This window comes from Tyto alba, unplaced genomic scaffold, assembly GCF_018691265.1.
Source record: "Tyto alba isolate M040663 unplaced genomic scaffold, T.alba_DEE_v4.0 Super-Scaffold_41, whole genome shotgun sequence".
NCBI classification, from domain to species: Eukaryota; Metazoa; Chordata; class Aves; order Strigiformes; family Tytonidae; genus Tyto; species Tyto alba.
In genome coordinates this window covers 20,401,836-20,425,892 of record NW_024881317.1, presented here as the reverse complement: position 1 = coordinate 20,425,892, position 24,057 = coordinate 20,401,836, and the positions used below count along the sequence as shown (strand labels likewise).

At 38.5% G+C, this 24,057-nt stretch overlaps 1 protein-coding gene across 3 annotated transcripts in view; it reads right to left on the bottom strand.

Annotated features, from left to right (window-relative positions):
- The window catches only part of TMEM266 (transmembrane protein 266), an 88,750-nt gene that overhangs the window by 53,730 nt on the left and 10,963 nt on the right, over window positions 1–24,057 (bottom strand). For all 3 annotated transcript variants that reach the window (XM_042803900.1, XM_042803897.1, XM_042803899.1), the window contains exons 2-4: window positions 8,526–8,625; window positions 7,364–7,469; window positions 4,967–5,155 (exon numbers count right to left, since the gene is read on the bottom strand). In XM_042803900.1, the coding sequence (XP_042659834.1) occupies window positions 4,967–5,155; window positions 7,364–7,377 (203 nt within the window). In that variant the 5' untranslated portion in view covers window positions 7,378–7,469; window positions 8,526–8,625. The remainder of the gene's footprint in view (window positions 1–4,966; window positions 5,156–7,363; window positions 7,470–8,525; window positions 8,626–24,057) is intronic.

The following is a 24,057-nucleotide window of genomic DNA, read 5'->3' as shown; positions in this document are numbered from 1 at the left end:
CTGCTGTTTAATGCACTTTCTAGTTTCAACCAAACAAATCTAAGCCTATGAACAGATGACCATAAATTATTAAATTGCAGTGGCGTGCCTATTGAAAGCTAATGTCAAGTGAGTCACATTAACTGTATAAACTCCCAACCTTTAAGCTGTTAAAGACAGTATTTGAAAGCACCTTCATATTTCAAATTTGTTTAACATATAAAAACGAGAGCTGCAATCTAAAACAAATACAACAAATAATTTAAAGTTGGTGTATCTCTCTCTCTCCTTGCCTCCCACCCCCATTAAAAACAGATCTTTACTCAGAGAGGCTCACTGCCTAACTACATATTCACCAAAAAAAGCCCTATACTGCCTCTTGTGCAACTGCCTGTAAATTCTTTTATAATTTATTGTGAATGATACCTCCTAAATGGAACTTATAAGTAAAATATTGGAAGGAGAGCTTTTAACTATGCCCCCTTATCTCTAGCACACATGTATCATGTTCTGTATGTTGTCAATTTTCCAACTATTTCCCATCATTTTCATTGGTCATTGACAGGAAAAGAGAAGAGAGAAAATATTTTATGGAAAACAGAATACTTGATTGGAAAAAAAGAAATGAAGAGTGGCACTTAAAGGCAATGCTAAATTTTAAAAATCTCCTCAGTTTTCTGGGTGATTAGTCTTCTTAAAGAAGTGTTTACAGTCTTTTTAGGCAAACTGAGTTCAATGCATACACAGCCTCTCCAATAAATTCACAGACATGAAGAAAATAAGCAACTTTGCTGCTACTTTTTGTACACTAGTATCACCTAATCTCTTACAGATAGGTTAGCTATGTATACTACATGTTCTTCTTGGCATCCAATACACATTTTTTTAATTAGTTTATTTCTCATATACATGTCTCCAGCCTATGCCACAATCATTTCTTCAAAGTGTAAGCACGGAGTACTGTGCACTGCAGCGTTATCTATTGCCAATTCTAACAAGTTAACTGCAGGGCAGATCAGTGGGACTAAAGTCGTGAACATCACACTTATATTGGTTTCAAGAACCAAGCTACAATTTCTTCTCAGTGCTACACAGAGTGGAAGATTTTATTTTTTTTTTTTTTAAATAAATAGAGATTGCTATAGTCACATAAAACTCAAAATGTTTTAGTTACATATTACTGGCATTCATCAGTAAATTTCCTTTTTCTGAAGAATAAGACCCATAGATCTATTAACACCAGACACATTAGCCTCACTGCAGCTGGGAAGCAAGCCAGATGCAGGAATCCCTCCTATCTGACATGCAGAGACCACAGGCACCTCACTTCTCTTCAGTGCAAAGAAGGCAATACCAGTCCACCCACATGATTTATAACAAGTGAGAATATTTGCAATGCAGATTCCATCCAACGTAACCAATTTCTGACATGTAAATCTTTATACTTTCCCTGTTTGAGAAGTCTACGGAAGGAAAAGAACCTTTGCTCACCCCATTTTAGAAGTCAACACATTTTGTGTTTATGTGAGGGTTTCTGGGAGACTGGAACCCTTTTTCTTGCCTGATTACCCTTTCACTACTTACAGGTGTACTTCAGGGAGAGGCTTAACATGCTGTCTAATCTGCAGTCCTTTCTTTGTTACTTAGCACAGGGATCGGGCATTGTAAACTAAATTTCTGATAAAAACAGCTCAAACCATGACAACTGTCCACAAAATTCCTTCAACACTGACAGATCAGAACTGACTGCCCTGAGCATTTGATATGACAGAGCAACAACTCATCTAACTGCACAAAGATTTTTATTCCAATATCTTTAAAGCCATGGGAATGTCAGTTTATATATGGTCTGTCTAACAAAAGATAGAGCATAATTCTCCTTTATTTTTGCTTTTCCTTCCATTTTTTTCATGTCTTGTGGGAGGGAGCAGTTAGTCTGATGCCGTTGGAGAGCTTCCAGGCAGACAGAGAAGGCTGAGCTATGACCCACCTATTACTGGTTGCCTATTAATATCAGGTTTATTGAGAGAAACATTGCCTTAGAAAAAACAAAGGGTTTGGTCCCCTAGTTAGCAATCAGGTTAAATTTGAGCTTGTGCTTGGGAACCTGAACACCTTCTGGCCTTAAAGAAGGAAAGTTAGAGGAAAGCCTTGGGGTACACACAACCAAACCATTAAACAAAACGACTCCTTTATTGCCCACTCGTTCATCTCTAGTCTGATTGCTCTGTGCTCTCTTGTTGCTCTGTGCACAGAGATGGAGACTTACTAGTGATGAAGCGTGAAATCCACATCAGGAACCAAGGATTGTGGACAGTGATGTTGAAAATCACAAGGTCATGGACAGATGGCAGCTTGTAACAACCACCCAGAATTTTCCAAGCACAGGAATGTGTCAGACCTTCCTGCTGCAGAGCCTTGCTGTTAGACCTTCCTGCTGCAGAGCCTTGCTGTTAGAACGACTACAATTTGCCCAGATCAGCTACAGATCTAGAACAACAGAACCATACAGAATATATACAGGTCATACAGGTTGACACCTTCCCTGAAATTCTCAGGGAAAAGTATACAGAAAGTAACACTTGGAGTCTGCAACAAAGGCAGACTGCCAGGGAGGGGAAGATGAGTCCTACATCATCTTTTAGTACCCTCTGGCATTAGCAGTGTCTTCTGGTATCTCCACCTGCAAGCTGTATGGCAGCATTGGGATAACAGAGCTTCACAGTTATGAATATGGATGCTGGCAGAAATTACAGGCACTTAAGACACTTTCTGCCATCTCCTGCACTGCCCTTCTCGTTTCCTTCCTTCATACATAAAGGAGATGTAGCTGTCCATTTCTGTACCAAACTAATCTGACCCACCCTATCTTCCTCTCACTCAGGTGGAATCCAGTCACATCTAACAAGGTAATGAGAAAGAAATTACACCACATTCATAAAATCAGACATATTCCCAACCAAGCCATGAGCTGGTATCGGGACAGTATTTTAGTTTTGCTGCTGAGCTTCTTGAGATCACCTCTGCCCTTAAATTTCATAGGGCATCGGTTGTGATCAGTGCTTCTGAAACGAAGAAGCTGCCATTCCCACAAGGCAGATGCAGTACTGGGACTCAGCTGAACATAGTTGGCCAAAATGCATTAAGACATATAAACTAAAGCTCTGAATTTTCTTCAGAGAATCTGCTCTACAGCTGGGAGGTCTGGGTCTGGATGGCACCTGCTTACTTCCATTCAGACTGATAAAGCTACAAAAGAAGACTCTGTGAAGAAAGAAATCTCTGCTGAGGAAAAGAACGATGAGTCTATTTCCACACTTAAGACTGCAAAGATGTTCAAATAGTTACAATGAAAGATCTGTGCACTTTAGCACAGTGAAGAATTGAGCTTCAGATCATAAAAATATATAAAAATTCATATTTGAACTAAACTGGTATTTACTCAGCACCAAAATAGCCTGAGGGTTACACCTGCATACTCAAATTAATTTTCAAGTGCCTCTTTTGCTACGCAGGGTATTTTATGTTACAGTTGTACCATACTTATATAACCTACTTGAAATGTATTTCCCCTTGTTGGGAGTAATAACTTTCTGGAGACGTCTCATAAAGTCCAATTTGGAAAGAAATTAAAGGCAAGAGCCTTCCCCACATACTGCTTCCTGACTACCATACAGAATACCTGCTGAGCAGAGATCAAGCAGGTCTCTGTTGATTTCATAGCGCAGGTTAAAACACATTGAGCAGTTAATAAATGAAGGGCTATATAAAGCTTTTTAATGTCTTCATCAATGAGAGCTCTATATAACTTACTGTGAAGTGCTTTCAGATGGATCTTATTGACAGTGGAGTATATATACGTTCAGTGCAACACACAAGGGAACGGTAATCACACAATCAGAGGTGCCAGGCACAAGCGCTCACCTAATCTCTGTCCCAAGGGATGTTGAACTATAGTGTTATCATTCCTAACACACACATAGTCTTAAAGACATCTAGCAATTGCAACTCTAATCCCCTCCTCCCCATACATACCAGCAGACTAACCCGACACTTTACTACCCTCATTATTCTCCTCTTTGCTGCAATTCAAACTTCTTGTCTTAAACATCATGCAAATTAATAAAAGACTGTTCTTTTCCTCACGGAAGTCTCTTATAAGCTCCCCTGAAAGTCTCTTTTTCGCATGATACACAAACAGTTACTTCAATCAGTATTCCACAGTAGGCTTTCTGAGCCTCTAATCATTCTCACTGCCTTCCTCTGGATTCTCTCCAGTTGACCCAAATCTTTCATAAAAAATTTAGTATAGCAGTCCATCTACAGCCACTTCAAGCCTGAACCAGGCACAAGGATGACTTCTAATGCCCTGTAGAACAACAGTGCTACATAGTATGACATTGGGTTATATTTGGGCAAATGTTACAAACTGATTAAGATCTTTTATTCCAACAAAGCTGGAACAGCTGTTCTACAAAAACAGGAGTAATATGTATATACATTATCAAAGACAGTGTTCGCACATAAGCAAACTATGCAATGCAAAGTATTCTGGGAAAAGTACACAATCTGTCCAAGAATCAGCAGTACTAAGTCATTCTCTCTCAGTCAGGGGATGTACAACTATGTACAAGAATCACAGTAGCCAACCCTGTCATCCTTAAACCCTCCTGACACACTTTGCACAGAGCTTTCACCAGGCCATTCTACTTGTCTGATGGGCTAGATGCTTGGTCTAGTTTTCCCTGACAGAAGGCTTCTAGACTGTGGTCAAATAGCAGCTATGAATCACTTAAAATTATAAAAAGCCCCAAACCAGCACAGATTAATTATATGAGAAAAGGTCATTTCTCTCCTCTGACAACGGTTTTAAAAAGAGTTTGAGGACAACTAGCTGCACTCCTCAACCTCAAGGTTTTCTTTTTTACAGGCCACGAAATTCCTATAACCTAAAACTATAAAACAAAATCATATTCTTTGTACTTACCCTTCTCTTTGGTACTCCTCATCCAAATTTGACAAAAGCTGGGACCCAGCCACAGACAGATCAAGTGCAGCTAAAGGTAGATCTCGATAAGCAAAATTAACAAGCTGTACAGGAGCAATGCTTTTGGTCTCTTCTTCTACTTGTTGCGAAATTATCTCAACTTCTGAAACACCACCTTCTATTGTAGGCCTGAAAATGTAATAAGCAAAATAAAAACAACTCCCTCTCTATACACACATATACATATAAACAAATATAAATAAATAAGCAAGCAAATAAAAATAAGTTAGAGACAAGAACTTCACAGAATCCTAAAAAGCCAGCAACTTAAAAGGCATTTGCAAGGTCACTGAGGGAGGTTTCTTCACTGAGGGGACAGATCAACTATCCATAAACTTGTCTTTCATACACCCCATTGAAATCATCATAAACCCCATAGACAAGGGAGAACAGCATTTCACTCTGCTGAATCTGCCTCAGAAGCACTAAATACAAATGGATGTGTTATTAACAAACCAACCAATATGGAAACAATGCATGAACCCAAAGGCAAAATATTTCTGCAAAGCAAAAAGAAGGCATGTAACTATGCCAACTAAAAAACTCACTGCTGTAAGTTGGATCAGGGAGTAATGAATAGCTAAGCTTATTAATCATTATACACAAATCAACTGTTAATTAATGGATGCAGTTTGACCCCTCTTCCACTGTGGGTCAATATTCAAATAGTTTTGATGGAAAGTCACTTTCTTTCATTCAACTAGAAAGGAACATCCTGTTACAAGTTATTTCAAAATAATTCTGAAAGAAGAGCAACTCTTCAGAAGAATTATGGACTCCTCTATAAAGATTATCTGAACTATCTTTAGTACAGCTTCTAAATCTGAACACATATTCTTCTACCACCCCACTAACATGAATGGGAACTCCATGCAGGTAAAACCAGAGTCTGACTATGTATGCATCTTCCACATATATAGGATATATAGTCACAGTATAACAAGATACTACTTATCTAGAAACTCAGACTTTGTCAGTTAGTGTACTATCTAGTGTATGTGAAGGACTGCTTCATTGTAGGCAACAGCTTGCATGTCAAGCCCCAGCAAGTATTGATCCTTTGCGGGGTACTCAGTGAAAGCCACTTGTTCCATTTGATTCAGAGCAGGTGCAAGCATAAACTTCTCCAGCTTTCATCTAGGGGAGCTTGCTAACTTCTGAAGAAATCTCATCATACTTGCCAGAGATTTTCAACAGCAGCTGTGAAGATAAACTTTTTCCTTAGGGACACAGTTCAGAAGTGCTTAGCACCCAACTTCCCTCTGCTACTTGACTGCAAAAGTTCCATTGGTGACTTTGTTTTAAAGAAGCTTATTAAAATCTTCTAGCTATTCAAACAACCTGAATAATAGTGCATTTTTTTCCCAGAAAAAAATGAATAATTTAGAAGAGTTGTTAACTCATATATCTTGTAAGTCTAGGGAAGTGGGTGAAGGAACCAAAATTCTATGTGAAAGAGATAAAGTTTCTGTTGGTCAAGTCTCACCATTAGTCTAACCCTCTCAGACGGAAAACATTATTCCTAAATTAAAAGGAGCTAACTGCTGCCAGCATTACACAAGAAAGCAATTTTCAAAATTGAAGAATACTGTTATATGTCAAGCATTTGGCAGGGAAAGGCTGAAACTGTGTCATCCTATGGCAGAAAACAGAGGTAAAAGGTAATACTATTTGAACAACCTAAAGGCTTATTTTATTCTTTGTCTAAGATTGGAAAGTAGTAAGATTGTTTCGCTTCCAACAGAACTGTATTCCTCTGAAAACAATCTGAAATCAGAAGCCCAGAGCAAGGAGCTAATTTTAGCAATAATTTTCTTTGTTTTTCATCATTAGTGACATCCAATGGACATTTACCTTTACAAGTCCAAGATGGGTCGGTTTTGCATGAAAGAGCATACAATGCTCCAATTTCCAGTATTGTAAAGGAAAGAGGAACTGGGTTGGTGCAGCCTTCCCTCTCCCAACAGTATTTACCTTCTATTCTCTTAGACTAAATGACAGACCTTGTCTGATGTGACTGAAAAGAAAAACAAACAAACCAACAGACTAGTGGCAGGAAAGAAAAAAGGCAAACGGATCTGAAAATAATATGACATAGTAGTTCTCAGCCACTAGCTATTAGTAATTCATCAGACATGTTTACAGCTTTCATGTTTTTTCTGCTAATTCACACTCTTTAGACAACTGACCAAATCTTACTACTACTACTACTCACAATACCAACTTTTCCTTCTAGTAGTACTGATAGAACCCTCTTGATGTCAAAACATCATTCTTCTACAGGTAGCAACCTGTTCTCTTTAAAATAAGTTATAACTATCCTCACATGGTACTTACTGAGGATTGGTCATGTTGGAGGATGCAACCGAATCAGCAGTGGTTCCAGTATTTAACTAATTCCAGCTGCTCTACACAGAAATTCTAGCCTTCCAAGATTATGTCTCTGTGAGAAGCAAAACAAAGTTATTTAAAACACAGTCAAAAGAATTCCAGAGGGCTGTATTGACATTCGTTGTCACGTTGTGATTTGTCTAATAATTTTATTTCCCCCATGACTCCTTTTCAAAGGAACCTGGATTTGTTCAAGGTTAATTCCTCCATATTATTGAAGATGTAAAGTTACAGTGCATTTACTTATACACATGGGCACCTGCTCAGCTATATACTTCCATAAGAACACAGTACTTGCTTTAAACCACTAGATTGTTGAGAAATATAACCAAGATCACAGCGGGGAACAGATTTTCAAAGAAAGCTCATGGCCTCAAGAGTACAAATTCTATTGGAATCCAAATAACTTTTTTTTTTTAAACATTCAATACACTTTCTAGAGATTAGCATTAGCTTTGTCAACAAAGTTTGGGGTTTTGTTTTTTGTTCTCCATTTTCCAACTTGAACTGCATTCCTGACTCCCTTTGCTATTTTAGAAAGTCTCTTCCAAGAGTTAATTCATGTTGTCAAACATTCTAGAGGGGCTGTTAACAAGATAATATTTTGACCAACAAAACTCACTAGCACATTTGGAAAAAGTGCCACATTTGCTTGTGGCAAAATCTCCATTTGTGTTGTAGCTGGACCAATGCATGACAATCAGAATGGAAGAGGACAACCTTGTGAGAATGAAACCTACTGATACACAGGTTTTGGTAGTTGAAAAAAATATAAATTGGAGATTAACATGTAAGAAGCAGAAATTCTTTGGAAAAGCTAACATGAGAGACTTTGTAAAGCTACTGTCAATATTATTTGATAATTTTTAGAAGTAACACAAAAACATACTCTTATTTTAGTTAAACAGAAATAGTCATTGGCAAATTAGAATATTACTGACAATAACATCAAAAAAACGTTATGATAATGAAAAATGGTTCTCATACTAAACTTTATACTAGAGTCACTTATAGGCTGAATTGTCAGTATCAGTCAAGTATTTGTAGTGGAGACATATAAATGCAGCAACAGTAAGACTATCACTTGATTCTGAATAATAAAACTTACATCTCCTGTAGATCCATTTCCAAGGCTTTATTTCATGTCTTCCAACATTATAATAATGCAAAAGTAGTCAATGCATTCTCAGATTTTTCAGATAATGTTCCTGGGTATGCAAAAAGAAAGAGTCTACACTGTGGTCATTCTTCTCAGGTAGGTAAGTCAGTCTAAAGCAATTTAATTATTCATTAAGAAGAAAAGAAACAAGATCAACTTTAAAACAGATAAATACAAATAATGTAGAAAAACACACACTCCATTTACCTATAACCCTATAATAGTTCTAAAGTCAGAGTAAGAAACAAACTTTTTTCAGTTAAACCTTCCCTAATACAGCCGAGACTTGATTCAACAACCACTTGACATCAATGGGAGTCTCTCAGAGTCTCTCCCCCGGTCTTTGTAGTCCTTGAATTATTTTATTTATCTCCCTGACGTGGCAAAATACTAAAACATTTGCCTAATATCATGCATGTTTAAATCACACACTGAAGGGATTTGGTGAATCTGTACCTATGACAGCTTTACGATAGCAATCGTTACACCTACTAGCACAACAAAACTAAAATATAAATATCAGCCTTGTTTTGTGGTGTTAGTTCACTAACATCTCCTTCTGCGTTGACATTTTACAACATTAAAAAAAAAAAAAACACAAAAAAAAAAAAACCAAAAAATTCTAGCCAAAACAATTGTTCTAAGCACTCAGCCTGAGAAAATGGTGAAGGCACTATGTACTGTGCACCTGTCTTGTGAGACTGAAGAAACTGAGAATCCTGCTATAACTGCATTTGCAGGCCTGGAGAATAAAAGGTAAATGGGAATATAGCTGATTTCAGAAATGGGAATAAAACTGATACAAACTGACCTCAGAGGACAGGCAGACAGATGTAGATATGGGAATTTTTTAACATAGTAAAAAACTCACCATTTATTTGGGAGACAGCACAGTGCTAATACTCGCAACTTCTGTCCCAAAAGGATTTTAGAAAACGAAAGTTACAAAAAAACATATAGCTAGATTTTTAAAAATCCTTTATTTTTTATAGTAATCTCAAGATTTTTTTTTTGAGGGATCGTAAGTCATAACAATAAGGCCAGCAACACTGCAGTTCTTTCACATCAGACATGAACATGAAATATTTGCCCTTCTAGAACACGGACTCAGCTGCCTTTTTTTTTTCCCTAAAACTGGAAATATGTTCACATTCACACAGAATTTTGTTTTACAACTCCAACAGATCTGACCAGTTGCAACACCAATAAGCCAAAGCTGCTCCCTCCTACTGGAGTTGGCAGCTCTACAGATAGTTAGCTCACTACCAGGACTGAAGGAGCAAGCCTACCAGGCTGGGCAGCAAGCTCTTCTGAGAGCTCAGATGGCTCCCCAGGGAGCAGAGTCCAACTTGCCTTGGCTGAAGGGATCACTACCATGACATAAGGTGCTCACAAAGGTGAGAGGAGTAACGTGGAAAGAGACCTGAAAGGAGATAGAAGGAGTCAAGTCTCCAAAGGACTCAGTGGAGCCTTCCTGAGAGAAAAAGTGGCAAAAAAGTGAGTAATTTCTGGTGCTGATGCCTAATGTATTAGTTGTTTTAATGAATTAAAAAGACAAGTAGTTAATACGTACAATAGGAGGGCAGCTCAACTGAAAACTTCAAAATGGACTTTAGTAAGTTGTGTATATCTATATCCTAAAGAGATTACTACGATTCATGCTTCTTTCTATGCTTTATGCAAACAACAAAAGTGTCTTAACATATACTAATATTTTGCAGAAACTTATTCTTTTCATCCACTCCACCTCATCTATTTGTCATCTTCAGAACTTCCTTAAAAAACCACAACGTTTATTGCAGCATAAAACACTTCCAACTTCCACAGAGAATTTCTGTGCAACTGAGTGTTTAAGGACAACAAGGAACAGCTGGGATATTTTATTATTCTGCACTTCTCTCTCACTTGGAGTCCTATGGGATATAGTATAGGCAAAGAGCCATGATGTGGCTGTCCTCCATACCAACTAAGACAGGGAGGAGGCAGAGGGCAACCTTTGGGTATTCCATTTATCATCCAATTGGAAGTTTTTCCATACAGCCCTTTCTACACCTATCCCACTCAGTGTTCAATAGACAAAAAAGCCTCATCTCTCATGGCCTCATCCAAGGCAATTAGTTAACACTTCCAGGGTTTGGTGGTGGTGGTTTGTTTTTGGTTGGTTTTTTTTTTTTTTTTTTTTTTTTTTTTTTTCCCCCCCCCCCCCACTTCTTGGAATTGAGATGAGATAGCAGACAGCGTATGCTGAGTTGCCATGTGAGTATGAGCAATGGCCATTTTGTGAGAGTTCAGCAATTCCACTTGTTCTGTGGTGTGTTCTTAAGGTGAAATGGCTGTAGAAGGTGCACAGTTTCCCAAGTTAAACAGACTTAGTTTAAAAAAGAGATATGACAAAGGAAAGAATTGTCCCAAGAAGATTCTAGTGCAAGCTTTGAAGGGGTATAAAAATCAGAAACATTCACTGGGCTAAATGACTGACACAATATGTGTATCAAGAAGACACTGCAATTTTATGGGAAGCATATTTCTGCATAGTCTTCTGTATAAAGTTTGTAGACTAGTAGCCCAGCTTAAAATGCGTGGGATCACAGTTCAAATCTCAGCAAAGCTGACTCAGCTCTTCACCCCTCTGCAGTAGGTGAAGGAAGTTGCACCCAGTTCACTGAGCTCAGATGAGGCAAGACCTTCAAAGTACTTAAGAGTGCTGTATTTGCCTTCCAAGCCCTTCAGCTTTCCTCTGTTCTTTGAACGGGTATTACACATGCCAGTATTCCTCAAAGCTTTTGCAAGGCACCCTTTGCTTGATTATGATTTCTTTCACCCCCTCCTCTGCGGGGGCACTGGCAACTGCTTCACAGTTCATGGGTTATGCTCACAACCACGCAGCTTAAGAAGCGGGGTCATGCGCTATGGCTGAACAAAGGTTCATGCTGGGACCCTTGCCCAGCACACATCCTGTACAAGTTAATTTGTTAATGTTTAGATCAACCTTCCATTGTCAGTCAGCACACCTTGGCTGTAGCTTGCTAATAAGGAGATAAAGTCCAGCTTAAACAATACAAAGGATAGAACAGTTTGGAAAAATATATGTTAAAGCATGGCACGTGTCTATACATATACTCTAAGTAAAAAGGTAAAAACCCAAAAAACTCCAAAAGCAACCTTAAAAAAAAATAATCTATGCTCCACCTATGCATGAAAACCATGACTTTTAGCATATGTTTAAACAGTGTTACAAAATACGTGCCACAAGGTGGTATGCCCACTACACTGGGTGGGTAGTAGGAAGACAGTTTAATTTAAACCTCTGGCACCAAAGTCTCTACTAACTTGTACCCTGTTTAGCTGAACTGAAGTCAAGACCACATGGTTCAAAGGTGTTTGCTGCATTTGCTCCCCTTCTGAGGAGCATTACAGGCTGACGCTGTAAACTCCTGTACAAAATACAGATAGTAACTGAAACATCTGAGTTTATGTACTTACAAGTACCTACAAGACCAAATTCTGACATGTTCTTCTCACTAAAGATTCTTCCACACAGCCCCCCAACAGCAGCTTAGACACAGGGACAGGCTCACAGTTTGCATTCAAAGTAGATGGAACAAGCTACACGAGGAAACACTGCTGCTAGCCACAAGGTAGGTTTTAGGTATTCTTTCTCAGCTTCTGCTCCTTCTTCCACCATGCCATAGTGATGAACCTGCACACAGGCCATTATTGTGAGCTGGATCTGGAAACTGATTCGGCATTTCAATCAACAACAAAAAAAATATTTTTCTTTTCCTGCACTTTTTTTTTTTTTTAAGCAGGATGGCTTCCCTGATATAGGTCACAGTACAGCTCCAAAACTAGTTATATCTGCAAAACTGAGGGTAGGACACTACACCGTGGGCACAGCCATAGAAACCAACAGCACAGTGGAGAAATACTTAAGATCAGAAATACTCAAATCAAAGATGTGTTTTGCCCTGGTCATTGGCAATATTCAACTGGAATAACCACCCAACCTGAAAATCCTTAACAGACTGGGGACAGGGTGGAAATGAAAAGGACTTCTCTGTGGCTTTTTTCACCTCCTGTGTCACACTGGAGCTCTTTCATTTGAGAATTTAGTTTCCTTCATACAAAAAAAAAGTTATGTTTTTATTCTCATCTAAATTAAAATTTTTATACAGTCTAAAGTTTAAATGCAAATGATAGCTATTAAGTTTCCTACTGGGCAATCCTAAGGACGTCATGGAGTTACCGAGAAAAACAGAGACAAAGTGAAAGAGGGAATAATTTGAACTAGGATCAGGGAAGAACACCTAACCAGACATTACCCCAGAAGCTTTCAAAGAGAAAGGAGAAGCATGATTTAGGGGTAGCTACATTTAGCTCTTGTGAATTAGACTAGCCAAATTTCTTTTGTGATTAGCACCATTGATATCACGCTGAGGATCACCGTGAACATGACGTGATCACTCAGCTCAGATGGTGCAAGTCGTATTTCTCCAAGAACTGAAGCCAGGCTCCCTGGCATCGCAACTGGATAATTGTGACAAATGTTTTTGTTTTAACCTATCTGTGAGAATTCTAACCAGCTCCACACATCTGCACTTAGAAAGTGTTACTGGTCACAGAAATCCAGCAACCTGCACTTCTAAAGGGGAAATCCCGAAAACCTCCTGCAGGAGAGGTCCCAGCACTAACCTTCCTATCCCTTCCTAATCCCACTTTCAAGACAAGAGTTTGATAAAATATTTATGTGGCTCTGTGTAGGTTGATAATGAATACTTCCTTTATTTGTTTTGAAAAATAATTAATCTGTCAAAAGATTAGGAATGCAGAGATGCCACACCAAACAAACATCAAATTAACTTCCTTTACAAGTCAAGTTGATTTGATACATATTAATTTAACACTGCAGATTCCCAATTCCATTCATATCTTAAACACTCCCATGCAGTATCCGGAAAAAGGGAAGGGGTACAAGAGATGGAGCTTTTTATTTCAAGGAAGAAGAGATGTTGAATTTAGCATCTTTTTTATGGAGTGATCTACAGTAAAATTTTTAAATATATCACATTTAAAAAAAAAAAAAAAAAAGGGAAAAAATCCTCTGTCACAGGAAAGGTGTTTAGATTGGAGAAAAATGAGGCATTCAGAAATTAAGAAACATCAGATTTGAAGTCATTCATGCAGCCATAATTCTATCCCCTTGTGAGATTATCCTGTATGTTGAAATGAAGCAGAATGCTGTTAGAGGAAAAAAAGAGCATGTAACCATTTAACTAAAGAATGTCTCATTATTCCTACGTATAGCTCATGCTTTCTAAAGAGAAGTTTAGACAGGCCAAAGGAGGAAAATGATCTTGTGTACAATCATAATCATCTCTTCATAAATACATCATGACCATTGGTCAAATCTTGACTTTTTTGGTACTGCAAATTTGGACTACAAGACAAAAGCCTAGCTGGAAGCAAGCCTGTAGAGGAGGATTAGACCAATACAAACTCCCAGGAGAGCCCAGTGAAGCCCACCCTCTTCCAAGGAGCCTGCAGATGTGCAGCACATGGTACTTCCAGACAGAAACAAACAAGAGCTGCTGCTCTCTTTGGCATGGTTATGAAATGACTCCACTCATGCTCCTTCCCTCTATCCACCTAGAAAGTGGGGAGAGAGGGCATGGACTATGTAGCAAGTCTACAAACAGGGTCTTGTGACATTCAAACAATCCAGCATGAATATGCTTTCAACACATATCAGTGCTGCCCTGACAGCTCCTTTGGGTTCTTGTTCCAGTTCATGCTATACAGTACCTACTGGCACTGTTGAAACTCAGTTGGTCTGACAGACTACCAACTTTTCAGAAAAAAGGCTCATGTCCAGCAGGTACTGCAGCAACCCACAAAGCAGATAATTCTGAAAATATCATGGGGCAAAGAAAGGTACTTCTCTGGACTGAGGGCATTCTGCTTGCCAGATTTTAACATTTTATGGCCAATAACTGCAGCAATATGGCATCTTAAAAATCTAGATGAACTGAGTAATTATCAAGGCTACCCAAATAGAAAGCTTGCTCTCAGCTCCTTAATAGATAACATCAATTCATTCAGCAAGATTATTCATTTGATCTCTTACTCTGAAGTAACTCCAAGCTTGCCATTTACCTTAGCATTTTACAAACTGCCCCTCATTTAGCTGTAATAAATTAGTAATCCCAACAGTTGTGCTCCATAGCTTCCCTATGGGGTTAAAGTGGAAGAAAAAAAACCCACACTATAGGGCTCTAAAGTCCAGAAAATGAACACAAGAGAGCAATAACATTTTTAAGAGATCCCTTTACAGATTTATCTAGTCTTCAGTGGGCCCGTATAGTAAGAAGGGAAACCACATAAACACACTGGCATTTCACACAAGCATTAGGCACAAGGCTGCCAGCTTACGCTATTTTACTGCATGCCTCACAGCAGGATGCTGTGTTGATACTGCTTCTGGGCTCACAGTTGGAAAGCTCAGTATCAGTTACTTTTGTGATGTGCCACTGCACATGTTGATAGGAATGAGCCTGGCATCAACAGCTCCACTGGGCTACAAACATCTGGGGCTTTGTACATTCTGGGAAACTAAATGACTCTGGGCTCAGCCATGGTTAGAAGATCATGTGGACAAACTTCCAAACACAGGCACTTCCCCCACAACCCAACCAAGATTTTTTGTGCCACAAATACCAGTTCTCAAAGGCAAAAAATAAATAACTCTAACCTCCCTTGGATTAAATATTAAATTTGAAGCCCAAAGTTGGTTTTATATTTGCTTGGCTGACAACAATTCCATTTCTGAATTTTAAGTGTTTGGGGATGACACTAACCTCACCGACTCATATTAAGCCAAATCATTACTATTGGAAGCAAATCAAGTACCCATTTAGTTTCAAAGAAGTTTGGTTTGCTTGCATCCGTCAAGAGTCAAGTCTTTGATTTCGCTTCTAGTTCTTTTTCTTACTTCCTGGAACTGCAGTGAAAAGCCACTAACCAGAGACCTGCAACCATGTCTCTTGTTTTCAAGCCAAGCAAGATGGGTACAGCCACTCTTTATAGTATTAAAGAAAAAAATATGTAACACTTTTCAATATGCTACATTTAATGGTTTTAGTTCTCTACAGATACCTGGCAGGTCATCTCTGATTAGTTTTGAGTTAATCACATATACACTTAATTTTTGCAGTCTGCTAATAGTTTTTGAGGTAAAAATATATGCCCATTTGAATCCAACAGCAAGATTTATCTGGACAGATCTGGAATTTCACTCAGGCTTTAACACTAACAACAGAGTAATACAAATACTTGAGTCAACCTGCTTTGAGATGTCCCTAAGTTTGAAGTATGTCTCAATTCAGAGGAGTAACACTGTCAATCCATCTTAGGGGACAATGTCTTAGTCAAATGACAGTAGTTCTTGGTATTTACTTAACCTTTTGGAGCTGAGGATTTCAATGCATTTTACCAATTATGACTGTTAGGCTCATAAATATTATACTTCTATTTAAGAAGGAGACTAAGGAAGTTCTTCAGGCCAATTCTGCCCTCACAATCAGATGTACAGAATGAAAACAAACCTAATTGGACTGGTACTAAATCCAGTCAAGCTATTAGACAAGTCAAAAACAGCATCTGGAAATAAAGATTTAATTCTAAGAATGAACTATACTACAAATATATCTTTGAGAAATATCTATGTTCTGCCAGTCCTGATAAGTATTATGGGCAACCTTCCAGATAAAATGCAATAAATTTACATGAATTTATGGCCTTACTGCATATCTTAAAAGCAACTACATAATAATTAGCCCACTGACCTGATGTGAAATACATTGCTCTTCTCCCAAATGGCACTATGCTTTGTAGTTTAGCTTTTGGAAACAAATAGGTTGCAAATTTACAAATAGTTGCAGTATTTCATCCTGGTGATACATATAGGGTAAACCTCACTCTACAAAAGCAGACAGCTAATAAAATTCTTGAATTCATATCTTGTCTGGTACTTCAGACAGTGCATGTCAACACAACACTTGTACTGTTCATGACTGGGAAAACCATTCCTGACCACTGGGATTAAGTGCCTTATCATAGCATGCAGTGTACTGATAGTAATTTTTTTAATATATAGCTAGTGCATTTAACTGTATAACCCTGGCTCCCTCAGCAGGTGATGGAATGCACTTACTACATATTCTAGGCCAGGTTTCTGCCACAAAACACTGATGGTGAAGGACTGAGTCCACGCTGTGAGCAAGCAGGCTCAGCCCTGACAGTCCTACATACAATCTGGAAGAAGCAGCCCACCCAATGCAGCCATGTCAACTGGCCAGTAATTTCCACATTTAGTATCCAAGCCTGCACCTTCCCTTCCCACTTCTAACTGAGGTCTGGAAGACAACATCACAGAGGAGACACACGTGGTCAGTGTATGTTTGGAGTCTGCCTAGACTGTCCGCTGTGAACTGCACAGGTAAGAAAACAATTCCTTCCAGTGAACCTGGAAACAAGATGGGAAGTGCTTGCTCTTTGTCCTGCAGCAAGAAGAGTGCAAGAGCTAGTATAAGGTTTGGGGTTTTTTTTAGAAGTATAAAGAGAAAAGAAAAAGCAGAGAAAACTGAACCATCTGCAAAAGTTCACCTAGTTGAAGATGTCTCTGCTCACTGCCGGAAGGTTGGACTAGATGGTTCTATGAAAAGCAGCACAGCAACAAAACGCATAGAGAAAGAAGGGACAAGATCTGGTTTGACACCCGCTGCAGCGAAGTCCCAGGATATAGCCTGGTGAAGAACTCGTACAGCAAAAACCCAACACCCTCAAGGGTCTGGTTCAATACATGCCTACAAATGATACAGAATCACAGAATGGTTTGGGTTGGAAGGGACTTCTAAGTCCACTTCAAAGACCACCTAGTCCCACCCTCCCTGACATGGGTAGGCACACCTTCCCCCAGCCCAGATTGCTCCAATTCCTGTCCAACCTGGCCTTGAACCCTTCCAGGGAGGGAGCAGCCACAACTGCTCTGGGCACCCTGGGCCAGCGCCTCACCACCTGCACAGGGAAGAATTTCTTCCTTACATCTAATCTTAATCTACCCTCTACATACCTCATGAACAATTACACCTTTACTTCCACCTTGTATTGTGCATTTAAAGTAGGTATTTTTGAGCTTAAAAAAAATATTATGTCCATTTAAAAATAATGATTTCAGGCATTATCTGTACCTAAACATATGCTTTGGAACTTTGCAGCTCTAGTTTTTCTATTTAGAAAAAAAAAGCATCAAAACTCCCCACATTTTATTGTTTTTTGGGGGGGTGAAACTTTAAAGTAAGAAAAAGTTCAGAACTTTTTTACTAGATGTAATTGATTCATTAGTTTTGCATGGAATACAAGAAGAATCAGTGAGGTACACAAAAGGATTACTTTCTGAAAATGTTGAAAATCACCTGCTCTGCACAGTCATGCAGAGTTTTTTTTCTGCAGGATGAAGCTTGTTGTTTATTCATATAAATATATGTTAAAATTCATTCAGCTAGTGGTCATATAATACACCACACATGGAAAGTAAAAATACAAAACTGTTCTTTTTCCTCCTTCAAGAATATATAACTAACATCACCACCCCTGCCCAGCCTTCCTCTCTTTTAAGCTCTGCAAGAATAGAGAGGACTGATACTCTTGTCACATGAGTAAATGGAAGGCACCACAAGCTACTGAATAAATTCCAAAAAAAGAGTGTAGGAACACCTACCCATGAACTCACTTTGTTTTAAAGTGGAAAACTGTCAGCTTGTGCTCTTCCACTAATAGCATCAGTATCACAGAGAAACTTGAGATTAAATTCTCAATTGCTAAAGGCTCACAAGGTTTACTCTTCACTAGGAAATAAATCTTACTGTGATTTAACACTGTGATCACAGAACCAATTTTCCCTGTGGCACGCTAATTTGGTGCTACTGCTAACGTACTAAGAAATCCATGTTGTAAAGCACTCAGATTCAGATTTAAATGCTACTTCTGTATTCCCTCGCAGGCTTCTGTAATGCACTGTGAATCAGGGTCTTTAATCACAGATGGTAAAACTGACCACGCTAATCAACTAAGACCCCAGTAGAACATTAGCAAGAAGCACTGAGCAAGAAGGACAATACTTCTGTATGTTAAATGCAGATAAAATTCATGATGTGGTTCAAACAGAAGTGTTAATACTGTGATGCTCCTTCAGGTGTTTGGATTTTGGTGCCTGCATGTCACTTCAAGTGCTCAAGTGCTTTCATGGGACTAGAGCATGCCTTCACGGACCAGGCTGTCCTTCAACAAGGGAGGGTGGGGTAGAAGAGAGAGCAAGAAGTACTTCTCTGCCTTAGAGAAATTTTGATCATAGACTTCAAGACAGCATAGTGGTAAGACACAGTGATAAGGGAAAGCAACTGACGAATCTAACAAAATTGCAGAGGACCCTCACCTCAAACCTAGTCTTCCTGAAGTGGCACCACAAACCCCAGAGGTGGTACACAGCCCAGGGAGGCTTCTGCTGCTCTTGACAATATAGCAAGAAAGTACAGGAAACACTGCACAGACAGGGACCTGGCTTCAGCTCCTCTGGCAATTCCAGAAGTAAACTTTTCAGTAATTGTTCTACTCAATACTTACCAAATCATCACAAAATAGGAAGAAATAAATAGCAAATAAAACCCTCACATGTATTTTCAACTAAAAGTCATATATGATAATTCCTAGACTGCTCTTTAAATATAGACCCATAGTTGCTTATTTACAGATGAAATAAACTGGGGAGATGAACTGACTGAGAAAAGTTATTCTCCTTTAAAATGCCTGACACTAACTCTGAATCAGACTACAGTTGCTTTTGCCTGTGTATTAAATAATTATAATAAACATGTATTAAAGAAGATAAAATAGTTTTCTGTAAACACTTATATCGCACATGACAGTGTCTACTGGAGACATGTAGTGCAACGGACAAGTTTATGCAACAAGCTCTGCTACCCTGAAGTTCAGTCCAGGGAATATATAAAGCAGATGTAAAGCAGAGGACAACCCAACCACACTGGCTCACAGAAAATTCTTTGTTATCCTTCAACATTCTGTGCTGCTGTTCCTAAGCATCCACCAGAACAAGTGAGGAGCATTCTACCTCTTTGGCACCACACAGACAGAAAAGCTTTGGCCACTACTTTGTGACCCAACATAGCAGTCATCCTGCCACCCTCCCACAGCTCTATTTTAGCAGTATCTTATTTAGTACTTCAAGTCCTATGACCCATATCCAATAAGGAGGTTCTGTCTAATACACTGATCAGATAAAAGGATGCTTTTCAAGCAATGGTTATGCAAGGGATCTAGACTGCAATGCAAAACATTAAACAAATACTAAGTTATAAATGAAACATTCTTGTTCTTAAACCCATAACACATACCAGCCACGCACTTGAAACTGTACTATATGTTACAGCTGAAAATATAGACTTTTGTTAAGATTTATTAATTCACCTTTATTAAAAAAAACAAACAAAAAAAAAAAAAAAAAAAACCAAACACAAAACTTTACCAGGATAGACATTAACATTTCTAGGAAGTAGAAAACTCAGAAAAATATGTCCAAAGACAGGTAAAAGCAAGGAAGCTATATCTGTATTAGCTTCTAGTATTAAAAACATGAAGCTGTTGGAAATTTTTCACAAATATTTTTACATCAACATTGCACTAACCCCTCCAACCCAATCACTACCTGCTATATAACTTATCAATCTCCAGCCAAAGACTCACTTCCAATCAAATTTAAGTCAACTAATGAGTACATACTCCCTAACTAAACCCAAAAGTCCAAGACCACATAGCAAACAGATGCCAGAGTCTGAATTAGACCTCATGTTTCTGACTTTCTGCCTGGCACTCAGTGAAAAATGCCTCTTCCCAACAGAAAGAAAAGCCTCCAGTGTTACAAGTGTAGGTTGTTAGGGTTTTTTAAAATACAAATATAAGATCTTCCAAAAATAAAATTAATGTTGTTTTAGAGTCTTGTTTGAATCAGAAATATAAAAATGCAAAATCAACACAAATTCTCCAATAAAACAAGAGTATCTACAAGGAATTAAGATTATATTGGCCTCACGCCAGAGATTTACTGCACTTGACACTGTAAAAACAAGCAGTAGAAATGAGACAAACTGCTTGCTACAAAGACCAATAAGGGGTTTAAAGAGGCAATAGCTTGTGATCGTTCATTTCTAATCTTCTTAGCTCCAAAACACTGGTCCTTAATAAAATTTATTCTCTTTTGTTATTCTTTTCTCTCAGTATACTGATTTCAAACATGATGTTGACAATTGACAGTTCATGGCCTGCTGAGTTTACAACATCTGAAAAAGCACAGGATAGAAAGCTTTCTAATGGCATCAAGCATTTTTTCTCAGTGAGATCTATCAAAGGCATCCACTGCAAACCTTACTGCGAAGTTGAGGCAAGAAAGATACCAAGATGACAATCAGAATTCTATGATATTTAAGGTCCTAGAAATGAACAGTCTTTCAGGACAAGAAAAATCAGCCCATACTTTTGTTATTTGCATGCTATCTAGAAACACATTAGGTACGTTAGAAGGTGGTTTTTAAAGTTACATAAACCCTTATCCAAAGTACTTAATCTAATTTGAGACAATGTTTGCAGTAATAAAATGATAGTTTTGAACAAGTATATACTAAATAGCTTATAAATATAGGCTGGTTTAAACAGACCTATGATACTTAGTGTGATATTGATCTTTTAGGAAAAATTGAAGGTAGCATGAGAAACAGGGAATGTTTTAGTACAGGGAAACTTCTGTCTTGAATCAAAGATGAACAAGTTTTTGAGAAAATAGCCTGTTAACAAGTACATTTTTTTTTTTTTAAATGCACATTACCCTTCTTTAACAACTGGTAATATAGAAACACTCTGCTATTAAGCATAACACAGACACGTGACCAAACCAAGCGTGATGAACTTCAGAGAATAGTCAGAGAGAAGTAGTGTTCGGCAGCATGCAAAAGCTAGAAAAATAATCTGCTAGAGGCAGGCCAAAACACAGTGCACCCTCAGAGAGCAGAACACTTCTGACTCCTGTGGGACCAAGACAATCAATGACTTTAGATCAGCGCAGGCAGCTGTACACTTTTAAAGCATTTTACCACTAACTTCAGTACTGCTGCAGACTGAGCACACATTTATAGGGCAGAACTAATTTCTCCCACTTTCAGCAAGAGCATGCCCCATTTCAAAAATCCCAGGGAATACGCGTGCTATAGTGTGATACGTAACTGTAGCATGCATCAAGCTTTCACTCACATAAGGAGTCAACCCATTCATTTTCCATTAAATTACTATACCTCCCTTTGTTCTTGTTTTAAAAAAAAAGTTAAACAGGAGCCATCAAAATTAAAAACACACATACATTTTGTCGCCTGCTTTTAGAGGAAATGGCTTACTGAAAGAAAAGATTGCTCTATTGTGTCCAGGCCAATAGTTTTCCTCTTCGGATTAGAGAGAAGGATTATAGCAGCTCATGCTGAGCTAGCACTGCTGTAGCTGGACTTCGATACTAGTTGCCAACCTGCCCAGTTTAAAGCTAACTCAGGTACAGCTTTACAAACTTCAGTCTGCAGTGCAGCAGCAAATTAACTATTTAAACCAAAATCCTTTTTCCTTACTTACTGAAAAATAGCAGCTGACAAAGTACGGATTTGGCATTCTTTCACATGCAATAAGATTTGCTGCAAGTATCTAAAAATATACCTCGTGGCTGACAGCCCAAGGAACCAATCAATGAAAGTTAAAGAGGTGCATTTTACAGTCTAGATGTTCTCAAACTGTGCTCCAACAACAACTTAAAGAGATGGGTGGTCACATTATGCTGACTTATCCCCCCTTTTGCTGTACCAGTTTGTGTCCAAAAGATGAAAAGTACATCTACAATTCTGAAAATATTTCTCCATAAACATTTTCTCCTTTTGCTAAAGTTAGCATAAAAATATCACAGCAAATCAGTGGGATGAGTTCCCGAGACAATCTGGTGTAACGTATGAATCAAACGTGGACCTCTGCAGCAGAATGACCTTAACGAGAGCTCTGAGGGCACAAAAATTACAGGATCCATATGTACATACATACACTCCAGACAGTGACAAAAATTCTACAAGGCAAACACGCTTTTTCTAACCTGACCTGCACACTTGTTCAGTGGACACTGTGTCAAAACTTGTGCAAAATGGGGAACAGCAAGAGACCTTACTTGCTTATTTAAGGAAAAACCTGATAGGATTTTCTAGGCAAATGGATTGCAACAGTGAACAGTGTTACTAGATCTTAATTTATTAAACACTCATGCCTGAAAGGTTTCCTCCAACACTGCAGTTATAAATTCTTATAACAATGCAAAACTATACCTTGGGAAAAAGATGAGGACTAGTTTAAACATGCATTTATCCATGCACTAACACACACAGAATTTTCTCACAATGGACAGAAATCTAAACTTGGATACAACACTGTCATATGCCTTGTATAGGAGACACACACACTCTCTTTATGGACATACCCATATCTTCATCCATCTTTTCATTTGGACATTAAATTAACAATTAGCAACTTGAATGCCATTGACATGAAATGAAGGGCAAGAAGGGGAGCAGCTAAGTCCAGCATGTAGCTTCAGTAGCTGTTACTACATATACTTCTCCTTGTTCAAATCACAACAATCCTTACAGCTCAGTCCTTTGGGGGTAAAGGAGAATGCTCAGCCTGACAGCAGCAAAGTAATTAGAAACTAAGTACCATGTAGCCTCCTTGCCCATAGCAGAGAACTGAAAAACAGGTCATGTACAGCACCTGTATATATCATTTTTTATTTTGATCTCAGCTTGCAAGTCTGTCCTTTCTCCTTCCCTTCCCTTGCAAAGGCACATACTCCTCATAGGAGTGTGAATCTGTAAGCATCCCCAGAGCAGCCTCTGAGTCTGTTTTGCTGCATTTCCCAGAAAGCAGCCTTAATTTTGCCAAGTCAGAATCACCGATTCATCATCTTTGTTACATGCTATAAAGCAGAGGACTAAAGCAAAGTTCAAATGTTCTGCGTTTTTCCTTGGAAAAGTGCTCTGCCACTTCAGTCTGCTCCACCTTCCCTTGCCTAAATAGAATTTCACCCTTGGTTTCATGTCTCTGCTCCAGTCAAAGGGCTGCTTGATGGTATAAGAACATGCATTAGGATTGAAAAAAAGACCAGAATCTAAATAATCGAGACAAGCTCCCTACTCTTATTGAAACACTGGCATGCATTTGAAATTTTCCTTGAACACCAATAATTCAAAATCTTGCCCATCATTTCACTTCATTTTCAAGTAACCATTTTTAATGTAAGCCACAGCATTCTGTGTATGCAATTTCTGGGGTAGACAAGAAC